Below are 24,831 nucleotides of genomic sequence, written 5' to 3'. Positions count from 1 at the left end.
CAGGAGCCTGATGTCGTTTCCACAGACTCTGCTGTCCGATGCGAGGATCAGCGGCGAGAGCACCTGGTGTGATGGACGAGCCAAAAATAACAGGTCTAACCCAATAGCTCACCGAGTGTGGCGCCGTTCTCAAATGAGGTTGTCAAATTCTGTTTCAAAATGATGCCGAGGGGACGAGTCGGTGCAACAGTGCACCAGAAACACACACAAGGTTACTTAGCTGAAGTAAATCTAGCGTGTAAATGTCCTTGGGTGACGTGACCCTGGCACTGTGTTTGCCTAATGGCGTGAAAGGCAGCGACTGTAAGAGGAGTGAAACCTGCCACCTCTCATAATCAGAGCTCATTTGCAAGAGGCTGCTGCCATCTGCGGTGTCAGACCCTTCTCTCCGCCCTTAATGACGGTTTCTGTGGAACTGATTAGTCTGCGGCGTGGGGACAGCTGAGCCGAGCCGAGCCGAGCCGAGCAAATGCAGGTGTTCCAAAAACTCGACGGCTAATGAAAGCGTCGCCGAGGAATGAAAACGGGAAGCGATGATGTCTAAATCAGGCTTGATGACGGTTCATGAGACGTTCGGAGTGATGGTGATGAGGATGATGAGCGCTGTATGAAGGGAGATCAGCTGAATAATTAGGTCCGCATTAGAGCGAATTTCAATCTTTTCTGTGAATTAAGCGACATAATGAAGGCTGCCTGCTCCAGGAACGAAACAGTGAAGAAATCCATCGCAGAATGAGTTACGACGTGGTGATATGGATCCAGTCTAGCAGGGTTTAATGTATAATCTTATTTTTAGATCCTGAGCTCGTAGATTTTAAAGTCTGTGTAAAGACAATTCTGAGATTTCTTTCCAAACACAAAACATATGTTGGAAAATAGTTGCTGGAAACACGTGAAAAGACTTTGAACGATGTGTCACTGAAATGTGGAGTCAGAGGTTCAAACTGGATTTTGTGGGCGGTCCTTAAAGGGCGGCTCGATGACACGCTGAGGCCGCCCTGAGCAGAGAGATGAGAATTTATGTTTACCTGATTTCATAAAGATATTTTCAATTACATTTTTGGTTCGATGTAAGTTTTGGTCGTCGTCGTCTTTCACATTAAGGACTGCAAGTTTATTACGGAGTCGGTTTAAGACGTGAATCATTTTTTAAGTTGTAAACTTTCAAGATCACCTTCATCTCTTTGTGACTGCAGTGAGGATCGAGTTAAGTTCGTGGACACGTGTCAAAAATAAGATTACTCTGTTGACTAATTGGCCGAGGCACTTTGGTAAACAGCCGCTACGTCTGCTGTCCTGAGACGAACACCTCCAGAGGATTTTAGTGGAACGGATGGTGTGCATAAAATCTCCTGCATGAACTCCGGAGACAGTGAACATTATTAAAAGTAACGATGTGTGTTAAAAGAACCATAAAGGGTCTTCCTCTGTTTGATTGGAGGAGAAACGTTCAGGTGGAAAAATCTGATCAGAGACTTCAGTGAAATCTCATCACGGAGCCACGAGAGACAAAAGCACAAATGAGTAAAGTCTAAACTCATTTCCTTAAGCCTCCAAAGGCGTCGGACGCCGCGGTAACTACACAGCGCATGATATGGAAAGACAAGTCATTTCCGCCCTGTCATCATTACGGCTCTAATTTGACAGAATCTCATTACAAACAGGCGGAGGAAGGAGAAATTTGCATCCAACAAGGTTTATCTCTCCCCATGACGGATCCGTACACAGCTTCTGGCCAACTAAAGCAGTTTATTATTTAGGTCATGAAGTTAGTGAGGAACACGGTCACTTCTTTGTTCCTCTTCATTATCTGTCGGAGCAGGTGGAGGCTTGTTATCAGAACTACATCCATTTTCGGGGGGGGGTGCTTTGCTTCCATTTTTGTCCCTACAGGGAAGTTCGTGTGCTGCACGATAATCTTTAACGCTCAGAATAGAGTTTCCAATTAAAAAATGCTCAATTTTTAAGACATTTGTTCTCGTGATTGCCTCGACTTATGACCACATTAAAAAGTCATAAATCATAATTGCATCCCAGTGGGAGATGCAATCAGAAGTGACGCTGCAGCGAAGCCTGTTAATACCTCTTCTTTTAATCTTGGACATGTCGTTACACAGGCCGCCAATCATCAGCTCTGCAGCACAGTCCGTGTTTGTGCCTCAACCTGATCAGCTCTTTGTAACGAGCTGCTCTCATCTCTGTGTGCTTTCTGCCTCCTGTCAGCTCCTGTGGCTTCCCGGTACCGGTGAGTCACCCGCTCCCTCTGGACCGCGACACCTCCCTGACTCCCCCGACTACGGCTACAGGCCGATGGAGGGGTCCCCTCCTGGTTTGAGGGGTATGAGTCAAGTGCCGCGCATGCTGAGGTAAACAAATCCAGGAGCCTACGAACGACCCGTCACAACATGTTGCATGAGCGGACCAGATGACTCAATCACCGGGTATGTGGGACATATGGTGCCACCGGTCACAGTGAAATTAATACCCTGTGAATCACACCGCCGGCCTGGCAGGCTGCGAGGTGGCGCACAGGAGGCGCTGCCTAACCGTGCACGCCGACGTCTGGAAGCTTGAAACGACTCTAATGTTTTTAATTTAGAAAAAGTCACTTTATAAAAAGGGGGTGGGCGGGTTAAGTCACCTCAAGCAGAGGCGATAATTAACAGCGCTTCATGACTTCCCTTCAATGTTTACATAGCTTCAGAGTCAGTGTTCCTCTCGAACGTCGTCACGTTATATTCCTGTGTCAACTCTACATGGTCTCAGCTCAGAGGAGGCTTAATATAGAGACACCAGAGACTGCCAAAAGGTAAAAAGACAGATGGGATGCGTGAGTGGAGGCAAAGGGAGAGAGAGAGAGAGGGATGGTGACAGCCACGGGGAAATAAAAAAAGAGGAAGATGAAGGGATGAAATTCAACCTCAGTGACAAACTGGTGGAGGGCTCAAAGATCCAAAGAGGCAGGGGAGGAAAAGAGTGAGGATGAAAGACGGCGAGAACGAGCGAACGCATGTGCATGGAGAGGATGTGAAGGTGGAGGAGGAGGAGGAGGTGGAGACAGACAGACTGACATGATGGGGTGAGTGACAGACTGTCACTCTGCCGGGCGTTTGAAGGCGGCTGCTCTGCGGCAGCTGTGATACGGATGCAGAACAACCCTCGCGCCGTAGGAAGCGGCGCTCTCTGCGGCTGCGTTCGTGCCGTTAAAAATAGACGGTTATGTAAACAGGAGAGGTTCTTGCACGCCGTTACGTCGTGCTAATTGGCGACGGTTCTTGCATAAGACAAATAAAGCGTCTTTTCTTTTTTTCCCCTCTCCTGCAGGTGATGAAGTCTGGAAACAAATTACAATGGAAGTGACAACTTCTCTTAAGCGTGCGAGTGATTAAGTAAGTGGCTGCTGTCTGTCGCGAGCTTCCCACAGACATCTTAAATCGACTTCATTAACAATGCGGCGCCCGTAAGCTTTTCCATGACACCAATTACCGCTAATCTGAACGCTTTGAAGCGCTTCACGCTCCACGCTGAGAGAACTTCTTTCTGCATCTCTTGCAGGACATTAAAGCATCAGAACTTTAAAATATTACATTGTGCCAGGAAGGAACTTTTATTTAAACACTTTCAAGGTCAGATATGAAATTATTTAAAACAAGACAACTTCTTTCTCTGGCACAGAACTTCCTCCTCCTCCGTCGTATCGGGCCTTTCCTCTGGGGTGCGTTTAAATACTTCACCTGGAGAACGACTTTGTGTTCTGTTTTTTTTTTGTGGCGCATCAAGTGAAGACGTTTCAAAATAGCCCTAATTAGTTTCTGCTTCCGAAAGCTTACGAGTGCATGTAATTGTTCCCTTAATGGCTACTCTATCCCGATGAGGAGCCCAACAAGAGGAAACGGCCCCCGGGCTGCGCAGGCGAGCATTATCCCGCTAATGCAGGAGATTTATTTCTTCTACACCAAAAAAAACAAACAACAAATTTAACTCCTCAAAGACGCCCCGAGGTTGAAAGATTGGAACAAATGAATTATTGTTTTTCTGTTTCGAATCCGGGTGAAGACGTGGAGCAGCTCTGTCCTTGTTGCTGTGAGCTTTAGTAATTTGACAGTTTTAATACCTGATGTGTGTGTGTGTGTGTGTGTGTGTGTGTGTGTGCAAGGGTTCTGGCTGTTGACTGAGTGAATTCAATCATGTACACTTGTTATTAGGAATTTGCATAATATTCCACCTCAGTGCTCAGCCAATTGGACGCGGTCTAATATATGCGCACGAGCTAAGGTGATACGGCGTAATGTAACAAATCCATTCCGACTGTAAACCGCCGGTAATGAGCGCCGCGTTTCATTCCAGGTGTGCCGATGCACAGAGAGAGCGTAGATTTCATTACAGTGTTTCTGATTGAATACAGGTAGATCGGGCGTGCGGTGGCATCTGGAAATCTGTGTGAAGTCCTTCAATGTTTACACGTCTGCTTCAGAAAGAAAGGGCAGGTACACACACATCAGACAACAGGTGGTGGTCGGTTAAAGGGCCGGTTCAACAAACATTTCTGCCACGACTCCAGCACGTATCCACGGTTTAGTTTGACTCGTTTGAAGTTTTTCAAATCTTCTTGTTGTATTGGAGCGGAGGCAAATTATATTGTAATAATGAATATTGATCTGCACCCACGGTGAACCGGCCCTTTAAAAAGTGAGCATCTAATTAACTTATCACATCATTAGGCCAGCAGAGCAGCAGCACATGCACTGACTGACGGCCTCTCAGTTTTCTTGTGTTTGTTTTTTCATGCAGTTGCGTCAGAAACTTAAAACAGAAGAAGAAGAAGACGAGCTGTTTGTTTGCCATTCAGAGGCTGGTGAAGCAAAAATGGTTCCAATGCAGAAACTCTTTGTCGTGTCTGTGGTGATTTTCGTGGGAGCGGCACTGGAAGAATCTTGGCTTTACCAACCGAACTTAAAGAGACAGTCCACACCAAAGTCAGTTCTCACAGATCGTCTCGGTGCCGGCTTTAAATCGCCGGCGATGGATGAAGAACATGCGGCCGACAGAAAGCTGAGGAACCTCTTCAATCTTAACCGAGCGTGACACAAATGATCTAAAACACCACATCTATCGTCGTCTGTCTTTGGGGTGAACTGGCTGCTTTAAGAGGAGATGGAGGAACTGCGCACAGTTTCAACCATCGGCTGAAAGAAAAACAACAAAAAAAGGCAGATCATAAAAGAGACGGTGAGGGGGTCAGTGAGAGAGAATTCAACAAAGGAGGCAGGTACAGCTAAAAAAGGTTAGTAAAGGAACAGAACAAAATCAAACAGGCAGGTAAAGAAACGGGAGAAATCCTCCCCAGAGGTCAGTGAGACAGATTAAAGGGTAAGGGGTTAAGGCTCGGAGCTGCGTGGGTGGATGTGATCACTGTGGGCCCCCCTCGTGGATCGCTGACACCGAGCTGAGCTTTGATAGCCGACGTTGGAAACAAAGGGCCATTAAAAAAGAGCCGGTTTATAGGAAAGTGTGTGTGTAATGCCTGTAAGGTTAGTTTTTACAGTGTTTTTGTAGTAAAAACATGATGTCACTCATAATCACCGTAAAGTGCCGGTGAGCGGCGGCAGAGGGGGAAAAAATTCTGCGTGACCTTTAATGAGTGCCATTACACCATGACGATGAGTCAGGGAGCTCAGACTGGCAGCAACGCTTCAGAAGAAGTGAGGTGTGTGTGTGACTTTGGATAAATCATGTAAGAGCAGCCAGCAGGGTCAACACAGACGAGCGAGCTGAATGTAAATGGCCAGCTGGCGGTTCTGTTTAACCGTCACGCATACGCAGACTCCATCTTTAAATATCTAAAACTGTGTTTAATATTTGAACGTCCGACTTCGCACGAGGTGACGAGTTCAAAACGATTTTCTTCTCATCGACGGATATTTTATGAACTAAGAGCTGAATGAATGCTGCTTGGAGATTATTCTCCTTTTCTTTTTTGGGTGAAACTTTCAAATATTAATCAGAAGAAACGCTGACGTGGGCCGAGGCCTCTCGGTGGTTAGAGGGGATGATACAGGCGGTGTGCGTCGCCGTGGTCTCTATAAATAACTCTTTAGAAAACTAGCCTGGACATGGACGCCGGCCCTTCTTCGTGGAAAGGTTCAGCCCGAGTTCACTCTCCGCTCTCCCTCCTGTCGCGTTTTAATGGGTTTGAAAACGCCCGCTTCACTCGCCGCTATCATCGAGCCACCTCCCCGTGCTTGTCAGCTAAATTATCTGCTAGCCTGAGCTTTTAAAGTGTGTGTGTGTGTGTGTGTGTGAGAGAGTGTGTAACCCACGCTGGTTCACCTAAAATGTGCAGAGGAAGAAGTGGAAAACGGTCAAATCACAACAGAGGGCAGGCGAACAAACCAGTCCTGTGCAGCGGAGTTTTGCTAACACGCCGTTTTCCATGTGCACACACACACACACACACACACACACACACACACACACACACACACACACACACAGGTGGGCGTTCTCTGGAGCAGCCTGACGGCTGGCATTTTCTAAATAGCAGCAGGTCAACAGGTTCCTGCCCTGCTTTAAGTCAGCCCCCCCCCCCTTTTTTTTTTTTTTTTTTATGTAAATCTGTCCATAAACGAGCTACATGAAATCACAAAAAAGGATTTTCGGGGCTGTACGTGTGAAAGCTTTTGTACTTTACTGAGTCTCTGTATCTCGCTGACATTTCACTGGATTTACAGGAGCTTCACTTTGAGAGATGTTTGCTGACGGGGGAACTTTTGGAAGTTGGGGAACTTTTTTCTGGAGCCGTCACGTCTGTCTCACCTGTCACACGTCATAAATAAAAAAAAAACATTTCCTCCACAGCCTCGAAATAATCGTGGAAATAAACAGCTGGCTGGCTCGACGGCTGTTCTTACGTTAAAGGATCATTTTAGCGCAGTGAAGGAAAAGTTTAACACCAGGCTGTCTGAAGATAATCAAACAGTCACAACATTTAGGCAGGTAACTGTCGCTCGCTCGCGTGTTAATTGGCTTGCAGAGACATTTGACCTGTCACTGTGGGCGTAAATGATAAAATTAACGATCGTGTTATCGCCCTGGTCACACGTCACCGTTTCCTTGGACACGAGTGGTTGCGTGAAGTTTAAATTTAGGGTCTCAGAGCTTCTTTTAAACCCTAACCCAAGTCTTTCACCTCGTCTAGACCGGACGCGTGGTGAAAGCGTCCTCCATTAGCGCTCAGCCACAGTCGAGCACTCAGAAGCACTAACGGACAACTATGTAATTAATAATACAATAGTTAAGCACTCTGTAGACGCACTGCAGGTCATGTGAACATTTGTGTGTCCTCAGATAAAATGCATGACAGAGTCAGGCCGGTTATTTAAGATGCTTTATGAGTCAACATGGGAATATCGGAACACTCCTAATCCGGACTGTCTCCGGGTTTAGAGAGACTCTTGGAAAGTCTGGACAGCGAAACAACTGTTGGATTTCTACAGATGCATCTCAGTCCGTGACACGCGACGACGGCGTCCATCCTGAGAGACAGAAGAAGCTGCCATGTAGGACGATGCGGACAGTCTGTGGACAGACGGTTAAATAAACCTTCTGCTCATGTACAGACGGAGCTGCTCACACGTTGGGAGAGCTGCATCAGCAGTATGCACAGTTACCGACGCCCACGTCGTTGCCACAGAAACCCGACACATAGATCTGAACACCTGTCTTAAAGTTCAGTTATGATGAGATGTGTATTCGTGCATTTAACTTCCCTTCGGGTGTGTCTGTCTCTCTCGATCGGCTGTCCTGTCTTTGTCCACTAACCGACACAGCTGCAGAGCCTCTGCACACAGGAAAGCAGATATGCTCTCGGAAACGGACAGGAAGTGGGAGATTGGAGGCCCTCTTGTAAGTGCGACGCTGTTACTTCCACTCTTGCCTTATCAACCTGCCCGGCTCTTCAGATTGAACCGGCAGCGTCACAGTCTCCGGCTGAAATAGATTGCGTTGCTGTTTCTATTACATCCTCCTCCTCCTCCCTGCTGTCCAGCTCAGCTGGCTCGAGGCCCCTGCAGGTTATTTATTTGTTACGGGCTTTTCTCATTTGAGCCTGAGTAGCTCATCAGTGCAGCCGCAGAGTCTGCCTGCGTGAATGCAAGCTTCTTTCAACTCGCTGAGGATTTATGGACTTCTGCTCGTGTAAGCAAGCAGCAAGTAGAGGACCAAAAAAAAAAAAAAACAGCTCATTCAAATTTTATTTTCTTCCTCACGAACTCGCAGGAATGCGTTGCAGTCTTTAGAGCTGGGGCAGCTCTCACGTGATCGCTCGAGTGTCGGAGAGACCTTTTGTTGCACCTCTCGCCATGGTTACGAGCTGAATTTTCTACTTTTTGAAACTCTGTAACGTTAATCAGCGTGAGTGCCAACTGTCAAATTTAAAAAAAATCGAGGAAATAATGAGAGTCAGGCCTATAAAGATCAAGATGTAATTAAATATTCAAGAACTGCTTGGAGTTTTATAGGTCATGCCATTTATTAAGGTAGCTGGATGGAGAGTGTGTGTGTGTGTGTGTGTGTGCTGTAGCACCTCTAACAGTGTGTGAATAATCCAGATGTGGCGAGAAAAACTCAAATTGGCTTTGACGTCTGTAATTACACAGATTACAAACACACAGTCCCACATTACAACCTTTAGAGGACTCAGTTTATCGCTTCCAGCTTATTAAATCAGAGGATTTGCTACTTTTCTTTGTCCGACGTCACAATGAATTAAAGACGGTTTTGTCTTGGACATTTTTCACCACACTCTGATGTTTAACAGTTTATCTTTTAGTTTTAGTTTCTGCTGTTTCAAGGCGTCACAGACGTGCCAGACCGAAGGCAGTCGGGATTTGTTTGTCTGTGAGAAAGACCGGCGTGCAGTCGGTGGGATTTGTTTGTCTGTGAGAAAGACCGGCGTGCAGTCGGTAGTTTCTCGGTCTTGCAGCCACATCAGTAGCAGCAGCTTGCCGTGAATCTTTGGGGGGGGGGTCCACTTCTATCTGTTTAAACCAACAATGGTTCAAATCATCTAAGTCTGTTGGAGCGGCCTGGAAGCTGACGTCAGGACTCTTGTGTTAAATGATGCTACCTGGCTTGTGCTCTGATTTTGTGTGTGAATATTTGTGTGCGGTTTGACGAGCCTAAATTAAAGATGAGGAGCGGCCTTCGGGGAGCAGTCCTGCTTGGAATCAGGTTGATTTGAGGAGTTAATTAGAGCCGATGCAGTTTTTATTTCGAGTCGTTAAACCTTCCGCCGCGTCGAGGACATCGAGATGTACGGCTGAACGCAACGGGACGAGAGAACAGCCTCTAATATTCTTCCGAGCCGCGTTCATCTCAGCTTAGTGAAGTTAATGCACGCCGTGGTATTCACTGATGGACACTCATCATTCAGCGCCCGTCTACTTAACCACTCGGCTTTAAGTTAGTGGAACCATTAAGTGAAAGCTTCCTCGGAAATTACGTCGCCGAGACTGATGAAGCGCGTGGATCAAAAGAATCGATTAGCGCTGCTTCCTGCCGTTCACTTAGAGATTGGTTTGACGGGTAAGTTAAGTGTTAGTGAGCTAATGAAAGTGATGTTTCACCCTGGAAGAACGTTCACACACGCCCCGTCACGTGGCTCCTCGAGCCAGGACTCGTTTCTGTGATCAGAAATTGCAAAGAGAACATGTGAGGGTTGATTTGAACCTCTCTCTCTCTCCATTCTCATTTTCTACATTAGCTGTTTGAAATGAGTGCCGTCACTATGGCGACACAGGCTCGGAGGACTCGCTGCAGGCATGCGTGCTGTTCTGACAGAGTGAAACTGTTTTTTTGTGTGTTAGTGGTCAGTGCGGTTAGAAGAAGGAGTGTGCGGTGAGGCGTTCGGGGCCCAGCAGTGCAATCCCCCTGCAGAATTCACTGAGGACACACATCCCTCCCCCTTACCCTCCATCTCCACACTGATTGGCTCCGAGTCAGGTGACCCTTGTTCCCCCACTGGGGGAGGGCCATCAGGACCTGTACCTCTTTCAGGGTCACCTGCCTCCTTTGGGAATGCCGCCCCATGATAGGTTGTGCTGGCGCTTGTGGGTGTGGTCTTCCCTGTGGTTGTGACGAAGGGAGGGGGAGGGTAAGAGGAGGAGGAGGAGGAGGAGGAGGAGGGCAACAGAGTGAGTGATTAGTGAAATGTGAATCAGCCTGGACAATCAAACTTTCAGAGAGATGAGGGTGAGTCCTGAGTGGAAAGAAAAGCGTCACCCGTTAACATAAAGACCCCGTGATGAGCAGAACTTAACCCCCACAGATACACAGTGATGAGGTCGACTTTAATACCCACGTTCAGCCTCTGCAGGGGAGTCTGCAGTCCACGATTCTTCTCGAACATCCTTTAAAAACACCTCTCATAAAGTTTTTAACTCCTGGGTGAATACGCCGTCATGCTGAGCGGCCCGGTGAGTGTTTTCACAGATACGTTGAAATAGAAACTGTGGTGGGCTGCAGATTTTCTCCTCCACTACCTCACCTCACCGAGCCGTTTCACAGGAAACTCCGTCACCTTGAGGCGGACTCTCTCGCAAACGTTCTGGAGCGGTTTCAAACACACGGCTGGAGGAAACACGGCGGGCATTAGCTGCCACAGGCCTGGTATTATCAAACATATTTCTCTTGATGACACACTCCACATCTTGACTGCATTATTAGCTCTCTGTTGTCCTTGAGGTTTTTTTCCGGCGAGCAGCATGCTGCTATTGGCTCGGGCTCCCGCGCTAATAAGCCAGCCATAATGTTAACGCCGTGCTAGATCTCACACTCAGACTGGAGGAGGAAAAAAAAAAAAAGAGAAAGGGCTTGTTCTGCGTCTCTCACTGCGAGCCAGTTGACAGCGTTCACTCTGAATGAGGTGCCCCGTCAGCTCGCCATCTGCGCTGGGCAAATTAAAACCGTACACCGGGGGGTGTTTGGCCCTGACGCCTCGGACAATAGCTCCAGGACTTCATCATTAACTTCAATTTCTAACAATTGTGTTCACGTAGAGATCATAACTGTTTGTCCCCTTTAGCTGTTGATAAAGTACCAAAACGCGAGGCGTTTGTCTCGCACCGTCTTCCTGCTCGCTGTGTTTGGGTGACAGGGAAGTGGAAGAAAGAAAAGCGTCCCTGGCTCTGGTGGAAAGGAACCCCTGTGTGACAGCAGCTTTGTTCAGCATGTGGAGTGTTTCATTGTGTGGAAAAGCTGATAATTGATCTTCAGTGTCGGAGACTTTAAAAGGATTTTTTGTGTGATGATAAAAAAAACAACAACAACAACAGAGACAGAATCTGACTGCGCGTTGAAGACTTCAAACGGTGCGGCGAAGCGTCGGGGTGGCGAGCGCCCCGCAGGAATAAGCAGGAGGGGATGCTCATCAAGACTCGCTACCGACTGAGTGGTAATTCCTCCGGCGGGGAGGCTTCACGGACCACTGAGGCGCTGTGGGAGTGTGTGGAGCTTCGGCTGAAGCCTCCTCCGGCAGACAAAGTGGCCTCTGTTCTGAGAAAGAGGCTTGAGGGAGTTGCGGGATGGATGGTTCTGCTGAGCCGTAACGGTCCGACATCTTCCGGCGTGATGATACTAATCACTGCGTCGGATCAACCGCTGCTATTAGCTCCCTCGTGTCCCAATTTGTGCGGTGACAAAAGAGATCTGACTTTGAGCGAATCTTTAAAAACTCGGAGGCGGTCGCGGATAAAAGTGATTGAGGCTCGGCCGACAGCTATCTGATAGGAAATGACTGGTTTTGAATGATGCAGTGTTGGAGAAATTGTCTGAACACCACCTCCTCAATCTTATCTGAAAGCTCGCTCGGCTCGCCCGCATTTTCTCTTTCTATTCTGGCCGTGCCAGGGGCTGCGCCGTGCGGCCAGCGGGGGAGTAATGGGACGTGACAGGGATGATGATCCTTCTTGATACAGGGCATTAGGCAGCCTGGCCAGCAGAGCCCCTGGTCCTATCAAAATAAGTGATGCTTCAGACAATGGCTTCAATGTTTAAGCCGTCACACCGGCTGAGGAAGAGAGGTGGCCGCTCAGGCCTCGATAAAAGATTGTGCAGCTGTAAAAAAAAAGTGCAGAAACATTTACTGTGGAGGCCTCGCTGAGTGAATCTGGTCGAGACCGACTGTGCTGCGCTCACTGCAGCTGTGCATGCACACAGTTCCAGTTTCACCATCACGAGTGCCTTTGGATAAACTTTGGGTTTGTTTACAATCTGTACAATCGTCCGAACCACTCGGGTACTTTGTTGTAGTGATGAAACAGCATCCCAGGATCTCAGTGTTTGAGTAAACTGTTAACATTAGCACTTTGGAAAAGAACAAAACTAAAGTCCCTTCCGCTCATTGGCTGTAAAATCACGGTTGTTACCGTCGACACAAACCGGCTGCTCCGTTCTAACTTCTAGAACTCGGCGCTCGGCCGAGGCGGTTAGTTACAGAAAGATAAAGACGTGTTCACTGACCATACGCCGAGTCTAGCGCCGTGTTTTGCTTGCGAGTGGTCGCCAGGACATCTGGAGAGAGAGAAACAAAGAAATTCAAAATGACATCAGCGTGTGCGCGGTTATGATTCCCGAGCTACAACTCATTCATTTCTAATGGGAGACGAAGTATTGTTGGATTTGGCCCGTTTGAGGCTCTGACTCTGTCGTCTCGTATAAAAACACTTATGTGAGCGAACGCTTAATTCAGATTGACATGAAAACATCGTAACACTCCGTCCTGATCTGATCTCTCTCTTGGAAATAAAACAGAAATAAATAAATGTTTTCATCTCACCGTGGCAGGTATCAGGGTGCTGATGGTAACCGTCCTCCACGTCCTGTTCAAACCCGCCTCTGAAGAGCAAAACACACACACACACACACACACACACACACACACACACACACACACACACACACACACACAGACACACACACACAAAGAGGCACATCAGTAAATTTGCATCAATGGTCCGTTTCTAACAAAGCACCTCGTTGAGTTTTTCCAAAATTGGTTTCATTGATGCCGGCTGCTTGCAGACGGAGGAGGTAAGTGCACCGTTACGAAATTTAATTTGTTTCGTGTCTGTCTGAGGTCAGAGTGTCTGAGTCGCTCGCATTTGCTGTTAGGACACGGCGGCGGCCGGACCTGAAAGATCAGGCCTTGGATCTTCTCACGAGGTCGTATATTATCAATTTTGTGGCTGTTCAGCAGATTTCCAGAGTTTGTTTGTGTTGAGAAGTTGTAATTTACTTGTGTGTGTGTCCTCACTTTCCCTCAGCCTGCCTACATGTTTGCACACACACACACCTCGTGTAGCTGCACTGTGTTTTAGCACACTCGGGCTCGCCGCTGCTGCTGCTGCTGCTGCTCGTGAAATTGGTACCTCTGCGTTTGTATGATTGTTGAATGCCAGTGAAAAGGAGTCTGGAAGTGCGTCGATTCAGAGCGACTGACACCAAAACCTGTCATTTACAGCTGATATATTTTCACATCGGCTGATGGCATGGTATCCACGAACACAGCGAGACTTCAGCAGGAAGAAAAATGAACCTACGGATGGAAGTGTTTGTGTTAAAAGCAGTTTAAGTGTTCTGGACTGTCAGGGGAAAAACGGTGTGCAGAGTCAAGACCTGTTCCATCTCATGCAAGAACATAGTGACTAAGGGAATAGATAGATAGACACTTTTATTTATTGTCCCTGTGAGGAAATATGTTGCCACGATCTGTGCAAAGTCTCAAACAAATACGATTGTGGGAATTAGTTAATGCGAGAAATTAATATATGTGAACAGAAACGGGCCCAGGACACGACCCTGTGGGGCTCCTGTGGTGTTGGTGGAGGATGAGGATGTAGCAGTGCCCACAGTGTATGAAGAGTGGAGGGATGTTGAGGTGGAAGAGGATTGGATCTATTGGAAGATTGATTTCATGTAGCGGATGAAGGATGGATCAGTTGTTTGTGATTAAATCTGATCAAATCGACTCGAGAACTGAGAAACGTTTGATCGAAAAAAGGGGAAACAAAAGCTCAATCGTGTCAAATAAATCATTTAAAAAGTCATTCTGAACTTGCAGCTGTGCAATCCAAATCCTCTAAATTCACTTTTTTTGAAGCGCTCTTTCAAACCTGGGACAAACCCCCAATCTGATAATCATTGATTTTCTGCTGCTCTGGGTACGATTGATACGCCGCTCTCCCTCCAACAGACACGCCGTCTTTTACCTCGGAGTCAATCAGAAATCAAAGTCTCATCCAGGCGAACCCGTTTTTTTTTTCCCGACGGTTCAATAACGAGATTGAGTCGACGCACGGTGGAGCGGAAGCCAACGATCTTCCCACACGTTGTAATGAAGCAAATAAAAACAGACACTCCACGAGCACAAGTGTAATGATCCAGTATTCACACAGAGACACTCTGTGCAAGCAGGCACGCACGCCTCCTCTGTAACAAACCAATTAGTTCCTTATATAACCTAAACACAAAGCTACAGCTCACACAGATTTTATGCAAACGCACCCATCTATAATTAGCAAACAAACTTCCCTCTAACACACACACTTCCTACACAGACACAAGACAAACACATGATGCCGTACATAAATTCTCAGATTCCCGTCTCGAGATCCCGAACACAAACATACGTCTCGGCTCCGGAGAGAAACAACAGATGTCTAAATTGGAAGAGCCGAAAGTGCGAGAGCGCCGAAGTCAGCAGCTCAAAGAATTAATCACCTCCATTTCTTCTGTGTGTGTGTGTGTGTGTGTGTGTGCCATCGACTGTCAGGTTTAGTGATGTGTGTTTGTAAAACCTGCTGCCAGGAGGCTGCACACACACACACCTGGTGCCCTAACTTACACCGTCTTTTTACTCTCCTACAGTAAATTCCCTTTTGTGGACTGATTTGGTGTTAAGACAGACGGTGATTATCAAATCAGAGGATGCCAGGCTGGTGCCTCAGTTCACGTGAAGAGTGAAAACCTATCATTAGAGGAAGTATTTTTACAGCTTGAGAGCTCTTTGTGTTTGACGTCACGCACGAAACACACCATAAATGGCGATCGTATCTACAACGTAGTTTTCTTTGCTATGAATCAGAGCGAGATGTTTTCTCAAGTCTGAGATTTGACTTGTTTAAAGTCAGTCAGCGCGAGCCTGTTCAAACAAAGCTCTGGCTAACGTGACATTCATTATCACGGCTGAGTCCAAAGGTTACGACCAGTTCAAGCAAAGTGTTGGACTTCCTCTCAGATTGTTTTATAGAAGAGGAGAAACTATCCAGTGAGAAGATTAGAGGACACGACAACAACGAATACAACTTATCCTTTGAAAACACACAAGGAAGTCACTGTGGAGACGTTTCATGCATCTGAGTTTGTGGATATTTATGAAGTAAATGCAAAGTAAAAAGTGGCAAAAATCTTTTATTTTGAAAAGACCTGACACTGCAGCATCCTCCTCTGCTTCCTCCACCTCTCACTGCATGTCACTCCCTCTCCCTCCGTCACCATAACGACTGCTAAAAGGACGGCAGAGTGCGTTCTGGATCAGACCAGATGAATTCATTCATGCTCGTTTATATAAAAAAACGTCTGAGCTTGTGGTCCTTGATGACTTCTTCCCCTCGGGAAACATTAAAGTGAACAGAGTTTAGTTAACTAGCAGGATGACAGGTCACCTTTGTGCCAGACTTGTCGGCACTCACCATAATTGACCTTCTCTGGCGTTCATGCACATGAATAAACAGTGGAAACGCGACCGTCAGGCGAGAATTCATTTTGTTCTGCTCGACTTTCCAAACACGAGGAACTGCTGGCTGTCAGGAAGCAACATCTGTCTGCTTCTCTGGTTTGGGTTCGTGTCCTGGATCTGGCTCAGTTACACTGAAATGATTTGGTAGCTCCACATGAAGTGAAGTGAACATCTCTCCACCTGGTTCAGTGTTCGAGTGTGTGGTCTTTATCTGCGCTCAATGATGATTTTATTTAGCGGATAAAAGGAGAAACATTTTTCATTTTAATAAAAGCAGCGCTGACTAAATCTTAAATAACACTCTGCCATCGCTGCATTCGCTGAAGGCTGAATACTATCGGCATCAACACCTGCAGATGAGAGTCTATAAACAAGATGTGGGAAAAAGTCTGATCTGCAGAATGAAATCAATATCTCACCTGAGCATTTTTAATTATCGAACAAACTGATGGGAACACGAACAAAACATGATCATTTTATTCATGGAGACAAAGTGCTCCGCGAGGGACGGGAAATCTGGAAAAATGAATCCTGCATGACGCTGAGCGGCTTATTTCCTGAGGATGAGGACACAAATTATGATTCTACGACTGATAATCATGATTTAACAGCAGACCGAGCTGGTGCGGACGAGTCGGTACACAAAAATCATATGACGTGGCGTTTAATCGCTCTCTGATCACTGTCCCTTCTTTTCATGAGGATTATTTGAAACGTGTTTGATATCTGGAGACATTTCTACTTTTAAAGGTGTGTTTATTTATTGGGACTCACTGACGGACATGGAATATAATATTCAAAACTGTTTTCAGTGTGTCTAACTGCCTGAAAATCAGAATTGTTGTCTTAGAATAAAAATCTTTTATACCTGCAGAAGGAACGCCTTTAAGAAACAGTAAAATATTCAGCCTCACTCTGAGTCTCTGCAGAGTTTAAACTTTCTTCTTTCCATCAGACATTAACATAAACATGCATAAATTAGCATTGTTTGTGCTGTTGTGATGTGTTTCGGTTTCACGTGGGATTTCAGGGGTCGGCCGATGCCAAATCCGATCTCAGCCTTTCGTAGCCGTCGTCCAGTGTGCTGTCATCGGTCTATCGAGGTTAAAGGTTCTTCAATTAGCACATCGTGACTGCATAATGAGTCAGACTGGATTGTGATTTAAATATAGGTCTGGTGATCTGGAGTGTCATCCGTGATGTGGGAACATCAGATTCTGTCCTGCTCATGGTTCAGTTAAAAAAACCCAGCGTGCACCACGGAGCGTCCCTCCTGCGGGGCTGCTGACAGCGCTGTCAGCCGAAGAGTCAATCACAGTGAACGGCAGCCGAGGAGGTTGAGCCGCCGCCGCCGCCGCCTGGTTCAAAAGTGGTTTATCCGACGTTCACTGACAGTCGACGCCGGAGCGGAGGCTGGCCCGCCTCACGCTGACTTCCATTTATATCACCCTCCGCTTCCATCACAGTCAGCTTGGTCGTCATTCTCAGACGTGGATTGGTGAAGTTTACAGCCTGACAGGTGATGTTTACAGCCTGTCCATGGGAACTTATGGGAATAAATGGGAATTTACAAAATTGAAGGTTGGCCCATTAACAGGGAACTTAAATATAGTTGTGGGAAAATATATTATAGCATAATCTTGACTAAAAAAAACAGATTTCCTGCAGCTACACTTGAATATCTATAGCAGACGTGTCAAACTCAAGGCCCATGGGCCCATGAGATGGCCCATGGGATGGTCCACTGCTCATACTACAAATCCCATAATGCACTGCAGCAGCCGCCACACAGGTCAAGATACTGTCACTGGTCAAGACCTGTGCGCCACTGCCTGGGTTGTTTATTGACACACTAATCAGTGGACGAACTCACAGTGACATTAAAGCCCCAAACGAGAAGTTGTCTTTGAGAACGGGAACTTTCAAAGCAGGTGGGGTTTGTTTAAATTACCTCCAGTTAGTCCAGTTAATTCCCATTAATTCCCATATATTTCCAAAATTCCCAAGCTTAACTTCCCATGGAAAGTTTCTGGAAATATACTGCACCTTTGCAACCCTAGTCATGAAAGTATAAACTGCTTTGAAAGGTCTTCGTTGATGCTTGAAATGGAAGTATTGAGAGAAGGACTAACTGTGACAATAACACAAATATTGAATATTTCCAGCTTTATCCTCGCAGCCCTGCACAGCTGATCCATCCTGCTGCACTGATCTGTATCCAGCCTCGTCCGCCCTTTGTTTTGGCGACAGTGATTGTGTCAAATGCATAATGGATGACACGTAAACTGAAACACCCAGAAACGAGTTGAAGACCCGCCCAGCTGTTCGGAAAAAAGAGAGAGGGCTGTGATTCTTCTCTCTCCTCCCTCTCATCTCCTCAGCCACGAATCAGTCATTAAAATTTATGCCACCTCTGGACGAGGAAGGAGAGAGAGTGAAACGTCCACGAGAGAGGAGACAGACAGACGGAAGATGACTTTCGAGCCTCTGGTCAGGCTCTTCATCCTTCTTCTCGTCCCATCATCATCCCTTTATCGCCCTCATTCACTTTCACCCCTTTCAACATCCACTCCTCGCCTCCCTCCCGTGATATATAACCTTTTCTACGTAGAAAGAGATCCCTGAATGCAGGCGAGGAGAATCTGATGTTACTTTGGAGCCACACAGACGGTTTCTTTTCTTGGATAGAAAAAAGTGAAATGAAAAGCAGATGTTGGAATCAGTCTGATAAAAACTCACTCTGCCTTTTCCTCCCCACCGTTTACCTCTCGCTCCACTTTCCCTCGTCTGTCCTTCACTTTACCCTCTAATCCATCTGTCCTCCTTCCTTTTTATTGTCTTTTCCTCTCCTTCATTCTTCCGTCTGTCCATACCTCTCCTCTCTCTGATAGTCGAGTCTGGACGGGATATTTTGGCCGATCTTTCTCACGTTCTGGTCCATTGGGTTTCAGAGCAGCTAAACACTGACTCATAAATCAAACCTCGGCGAGCAGCTCGGAGCACTTTGCCAGCGTGAAGCCACATCGGCACTTCCTCTCTCCCTCCCTCCCCCTCTCTCGCTTCCTCTCCTGTACTTGAGGGACCTTCCTTCCAGTGACAGCTCCTAACTCCTAACCTCAAACCTCTCATGTGACCTTAATCTTAATTACAACCTTAAGATGAAACTCAAATCCCGAAACCTTAAAAGTCACTAAAATTAAAAACTACTATTTCATCCTGCTTGCCAACTCTTCATGCCTTATTAGACGCACACACACATTTTTAATAAACCAAAACAGATTTTCTGTGAAAATCTCATTACTTTTTCCTTCCTCATGCTCGATGATCATCTCTGTGTGTGTGCAGGAGGTAGAAATAAAAGTTCTGACCCATAAAACTTTCACAAATTCCTAAACAAACAAATATATCTCCACTGCTGCTTGGTTTGAACTAAGTGAATGACTTCTCTCTTCACAGTAACGCATCTCAACAGGAAGTAGATTATCAGATTTACTGCTACTCTTGTCTGTTTGGAGCATTTTCTGAACAGCCCACGCTCGAAATATCAAGATGTGGCATGTTGGACTGACGTGAAACTAGAAATTAAAGGTACAGACGCCCTAATCGTCGTCATTCAAAAACAGTTTAACTGCTTCCTGTCTAAGAAACATAAACCCAGAGATAAAAAGTGTTAATTAGTAAGATTTAGAGGTGGATTTGTTCACACTGCACAGAGCCAGCTCTCCTCCCCAAAATGTTTAAAGAGGTTAAAGGTATGAAAAGTATCAAACTCCTGCCGCCTGCAGGGTTGAAAAGTGGAGACTCGTGGCGAACACGTCAAAATACATTAAAATATCCATAGAAATGTTTCAAGCCTGCAGCAGCGCTCGCTTTGCTCCATGTCCCTGACCTGTTATTGCCTCCTCGTAGCTCTGAAGCTGCACGAGGAAAAGTAGCTTTACTGGAAATAAAAAAGAAAGAAAAAAGTGACATTTCTTGGAACGTACTGAAGATGTGAATGAACAGAGGAGACGGATGACAGTGCGGGAGTAGTCTGAGGACTTTCTGTGGAAGTTTTGAAGCTTTTCTTTGCCGTGACTCACGGTCACCGCCGGTAACAACCGCTGTCCTTCGACAGAGAAAGCCACAGAGCCTCCTTCCACTGTGATACTTTTGGGAAATGTGTTGGTTTTGCTTTCCTGATGATAGATCAGCAGCATAAAGTTAGCGTGGGGAAAGCCCGCTCCGTATGAAGGTAACAAATCTGCATATCTGCACGCTCACTAATTAACATATTAACAAACAGCTGTTCTCAGTCTTTATACAAAGGTAAGTGGCTGCAAACAGCTGGCTGTCTGACAAAACGAGGCTCAGAGAAGAACTACTGTACGTCCTCGTTTGTGCTTCTTGGAAACAAAAAGATGGAACGATTTAAGAAACCTGAAATTATTCTGTCAAATGCTCAAAATATAAGAGGGCACACAGAAACGTGCATCTAAAAAGAAAGAAAGGAAAGAAGAGATCCCATTAGCCTCTGTCCGTGCGAGGGCAGAAAAAAAAGGAATACAAAGCGGCGGATGTGCGATAATTTCAGGCCTGCACATTTCAAACGTCAAAATAATCTATTGGAAAGCCGGTCGACGGTGGTGATTGGCGCTCTGTGTGTGTGTGTGTGACGTCAGTCTACAGAAAAGTCCACACACACTGAGTTTACAACCGGTGTACACAAGAAGGTAAGAAAGTGATTTAGGAACAGGTTGTACATCAACACACAGGGACACGCAGAGTCCTTGAGGCACACAGGTGGAGGAAATAGTACCTTTAACTGCCTCTACTCCTCCTCCTCTACTCTTTACTGCATCCATCTATCTGTCCACCTCTCCATTCATCCATCCATCCATCTGTCCATCCAACCACCTATTCATCTTTCTCCCCCATTTGGCCAGACGGCGCGGCACACCGCTGCGTGATTGAAACATGCAGCCGAACATCACTTTAGATTTTATGACACAGAGAGAGAGAGAGAGGAAGGGAAGGAGGTGAAGAAGAAATAAAGCAAAAATAAACCAACGTGAACTCTCTGAATTTGGCTCTTTAAATCTAAAATTTTTTGGTTTCATGATACAGATTCGTTGCCAATGTTTCCGTCGTCGTCTGACGCTGACTAACAGCTCAGATGTTCATGAAAAAGCTGTCAATCAAACATGTACGAGGCTCGGAGGTCTTCTCTCCAACCAAAAATAAGATTTAAAAAAAGATACTGACGTGATTTTTGACTTTAAGAGGAAGACTTGATCTCAGCTGGACCTCATCACATCCACACACACACACATAAACCCTCCGTTTGCCACCACAGGGTGCAGGTCAATATCTGCACTTCTTAAGAACAGAGAAGTTAATTACGTCTTTTATTTTCTCTCCGCTCTCTCCCCGGCGCCGCTCTCACAGAACCAATAATAATTTCAGAACCGTCATACGTGTCGGCAACTCGAGAATAAACGAGATGGATCCGCGCTGTGCGGCCTCAAACGGGAGCGTTCGAAGTGTTTGTTGTGTTTAAAACTGCTGATCGGATATTCATCATGTTGACGTTGCCCACTTGTCTAATTCTAGATTAGCTATTGATCAGCGCGTTGCCCCGGCGCTGCATGCGGGTCGGCTGATGAACGACTCACTGGAGGTAGATATGAAGATTATTGCTTCTGCAGCTGCTTGGCTACAACGTTAGAAATCTGTCGGCTGACTGCGAGTTAGAGAACTGGCAATAATAATAATAATAATAATATGTTTATGAAGCTGATCGCTCTAATTAGTCCGACTCTGTCCAGAGAAGAATTAACAGCTGAAGTCTCCTGCTGGAGTGTTTTTGATTAGAAACTAAATCTCTGTGTGAAAGAGGGAATCGACGATGAAACGCATCGGGCTGCGGCGTTGATTGGCTGAAAGTTTGAAGTTGCTGCAACTAAACCGGTGATGTTGAAACAGTTGCTGAGCTCTCAAAGAAGAGGAGCAACATCAACTAAATGTTAAAGTAAAGGCAATTCTGAGACTCCTTTCCGAATACATTAAATATGTTGGAAGATAGTTGTAGTTTAGTTCTAGTTGTCAATAGTTTTCAGTCTGAGGATTTTGTGGGCGGTCCTTAAAGGGCGGCTCGATGACACGCTGAGGCCACCCTGAGCAGAGAGACAGATGAATTCATCTCAGTGTTTCAGAGTTAGTCATGTACAGAACTCATATTTATTCTGACTTTAAAGATATCTGATCTTGCTGTAAGCGGTTTCTTGGAACATTCCCCCGTCTGAAAGAATCACATGTGTATTCTGTGTCTGCGTGAACCTGCGCGCACCGCCGCCTCTGGAAATATTCCATTATACATATTTGTCAAAATTCAGTTTGTGATTCACCGTCTAAAACTCTCGGTTTATAACTGCACCTGAAGCCTAATAGACACCTTCACATAAAAATCAGTTCACTGACCTGGCATAATGCAAACAGCTTTTGGCAGCAGTGACTCAGTGAAGTGGGCACGTAGATAACTTTGCTGTCAGATACTGTTTCTGACTTTATTTGGGCTTCTTGCTGAGCCTTGAAACCATCTAAAGCTGGTTTTTATTGTGTCAGCACCTCCGCAGAGCGCTCTGGTTATTGTCCCCTGTGAACATGGATGCAAACAACAAGCGACGGGTGCAGACACGGCGCTTTGAATCATGTTTGCTGATTTGTTATTGGACCACAAACAGACGGCATCTTATGATTTCAGTGATGTGTTGTGGTGACATCTCCCCTATAATAAACATGTGTGTGTGTGTGTGTGACTTACTTGAAACCAGGTGTGACCGTGGCACAGCTGCCTGACTTGAGCCAAATGCAGTACGGGTCCCGTGAAGACAGACAGCTTCTGCACAACAGACACAGACAGAAACACAGACAGTCAGTCAGTCAGCAGCCATGTGACGTCATGAGCGTCATGTGAAGCGCAGCGTGAACCACGTGACAGGAGATTTAGTGCCCCGCGAGGCGAAGACGGAGAAGTGGAAGAAAAAACATTAAAACCACATTAACTGCTGCGTTCTCATTAAGCGTGGTGAAAAGTTGCACGGATAGTTTTCATTTAGCGAGCGTCTCTAATTGACTGAACAAAAGAAACATTACTGCGAACAGCAGAAATCCTCACATCATAACTGAGACTCTTCATGCGACTGCTGGAATCAGCTTTTTATGCAAATACGCTGATTAGTTTACAAAGTGGGGTGATATTTAAACACGGCAGCTAAATCTTCGTATGACTGGAATATATGTCTGACAGAGCTGCTCATGTATGAACACAATGTGGAATTAGCTCCGTGCACTAACGCAGCTGGTCGACACATCCAGATTATTCTTTCATTAAAGTCGGACTGACGACTTCTCACCACATAAATTAGTGCGTATAGAGCTGAACTAACGCTTCGTGTTTCTCAGGCGCTAATAGATAAAAAATGAACTAAACAAACTAAATCCTGTGTTCATGAATTAAACGTCAGATCACGTAATGAGAACATCAACAGATTCTGGTGTCAGTCTGCAGCGTTCATCGTAAACGGAGGTCGTCGATCGATTGGAAATGATCTCCAGATATTATTTAATATTGGATTCGAGCCTTTGCAGTCAGGAACCTGCCTGAGCAGATCATGGCTGCAGACTCTTTTATGTTCTATGTTACACTTTATTATCATTTTTTATTTATTTATTGACTTTGTGCTATTGCTGTTGTTGTTTGGTGGTTTGTTTTGTTGTGTTTTATTTGATTGTAAATCACTTTGTAACTGTGTTTTGAAAGGTGCTATATAAATATAGTGTTTATTATTATTATAATATCGGAGCAACAACCCTCCACCAAAACAAACAATATAAAACAGAAAGACGACTGCTGATCTGGGTTTAAAATTCAGAGTTTCATCGCTGTTGAACAATTAAGACTCCCATGATCCCATGCTGCTTCGCAACGTCACCAATCTACGCCTTTTTCATGTGTGTGTTTGTGTGTTTGTGTGTTTTCCTGTGATGTAGTTGCTGATTCCGACCACCTCATCTCACCCTCTCCTGTCTGAGCGTGAACTACAGTGAAACCTTTAAAATATTTACTTTTCTTTCCATCTGGACTGTTCCTTTAAGCGAGGATCGCTCAGGCCAGAAGAAGCTTAACTTCGAGTTTTCAGCGAAGTCACACTGACAGACCATGAATCTGCTTAATCTGAGTGAAGAGCCAGCTCTGCTCCAGTCTCATGTTAGCAGTCAGCAGACGAGTCAATCACCTGCTCCTGCTTACAGCACTGTGTGTGTGTGTGTGTGTGTGTTAAGTAAATAACATGCTGCTGTGTGCGACTGGGAGACGTTCACTTCCTCCATTTAAGGCAGTCAGCATTAACCACCATCAGCGGCAATTAGTCACGTTCCCTACAGTAGAAAATCCCAGCAGGATCTCAACATTCGTACTTTTCCTCCACGCGTCACTTCTGCTGATTAAACTCTTCCATCTGCGGTCAGACGCTCTGCCTCGTGTTTGATTTAAGTCTGCGCTCTTTAATCCTGCACTCTGGAAGGAGCCGCGTGATCCTTCTCCGTCTTTATCCCGACGCTGTATAATTGCAAAAACAACAACCGGGTGTCAGTGAGAGAATTAACGATATTTTCCTCACCGCTTCCTGTTTGTAAGGTCGAGCGTGAAGCACAGACAACGATGTTTACCTGCTGCCAATCTGCACTCACGTTAGACGTGTCTCTAGCCTCGCATGCTGAATTATTACGAGGTCTGCCGGGTGCAGCGTTGTCGTGTTGAACTGAAAACCTTCAACGGCAGTCAAGGAACGAGTTTTAATGAGTTTAATGAGCTTAATGAGGACTCCTGTGACCTGTTTTAAATATCTAAAGTTACTCACAGCCGTCTAAAGTGAGCGCAGAGGTGTTACACCACCTTCACCCTCAAGTCTGCAAACATGACAGACGAAATCCCGCCGAGAGCAAATCTGTGAATTCTACATCCTGATACTACCATGCCTGCCGCTGAACCGAGT

The 24,831-nt window shown here is 45.9% G+C and overlaps 1 protein-coding gene across 4 annotated transcripts in view; it reads right to left on the bottom strand.

Moving 5' to 3' along the window:
* sema6cb (semaphorin 6Cb) overlaps positions 1 to 24,831 on the bottom strand; it is a 142,391-nt gene that overhangs the window by 4,287 nt on the left and 113,273 nt on the right. For 2 of the 4 annotated variants that reach the window (XM_010748118.3, XM_027287404.1), the window contains 4 exons: positions 22,599 to 22,676; positions 12,836 to 12,894; positions 12,520 to 12,570; positions 9,970 to 10,125 (listed from right to left, as the gene is read on the bottom strand). In XM_010748118.3, the coding sequence (XP_010746420.1) occupies positions 9,970 to 10,125; positions 12,520 to 12,570; positions 12,836 to 12,894; positions 22,599 to 22,676 (344 nt within the window). The remainder of the gene's footprint in view (positions 1 to 9,969; positions 10,126 to 12,519; positions 12,571 to 12,835; positions 12,895 to 22,598; positions 22,677 to 24,831) is intronic. The other 2 variants (XM_019274622.2, XM_019274623.2) reach the window with 2 other exon arrangements.

Source organism: Larimichthys crocea, chromosome XIII (assembly GCF_000972845.2).
Source record: "Larimichthys crocea isolate SSNF chromosome XIII, L_crocea_2.0, whole genome shotgun sequence".
In the NCBI taxonomy this organism is placed as follows: domain Eukaryota; kingdom Metazoa; phylum Chordata; class Actinopteri; family Sciaenidae; genus Larimichthys; species Larimichthys crocea.
The sequence above is the reverse complement of the archived record's forward strand: the minus strand, read 5'-3'. Positions and strand labels throughout refer to the sequence as shown.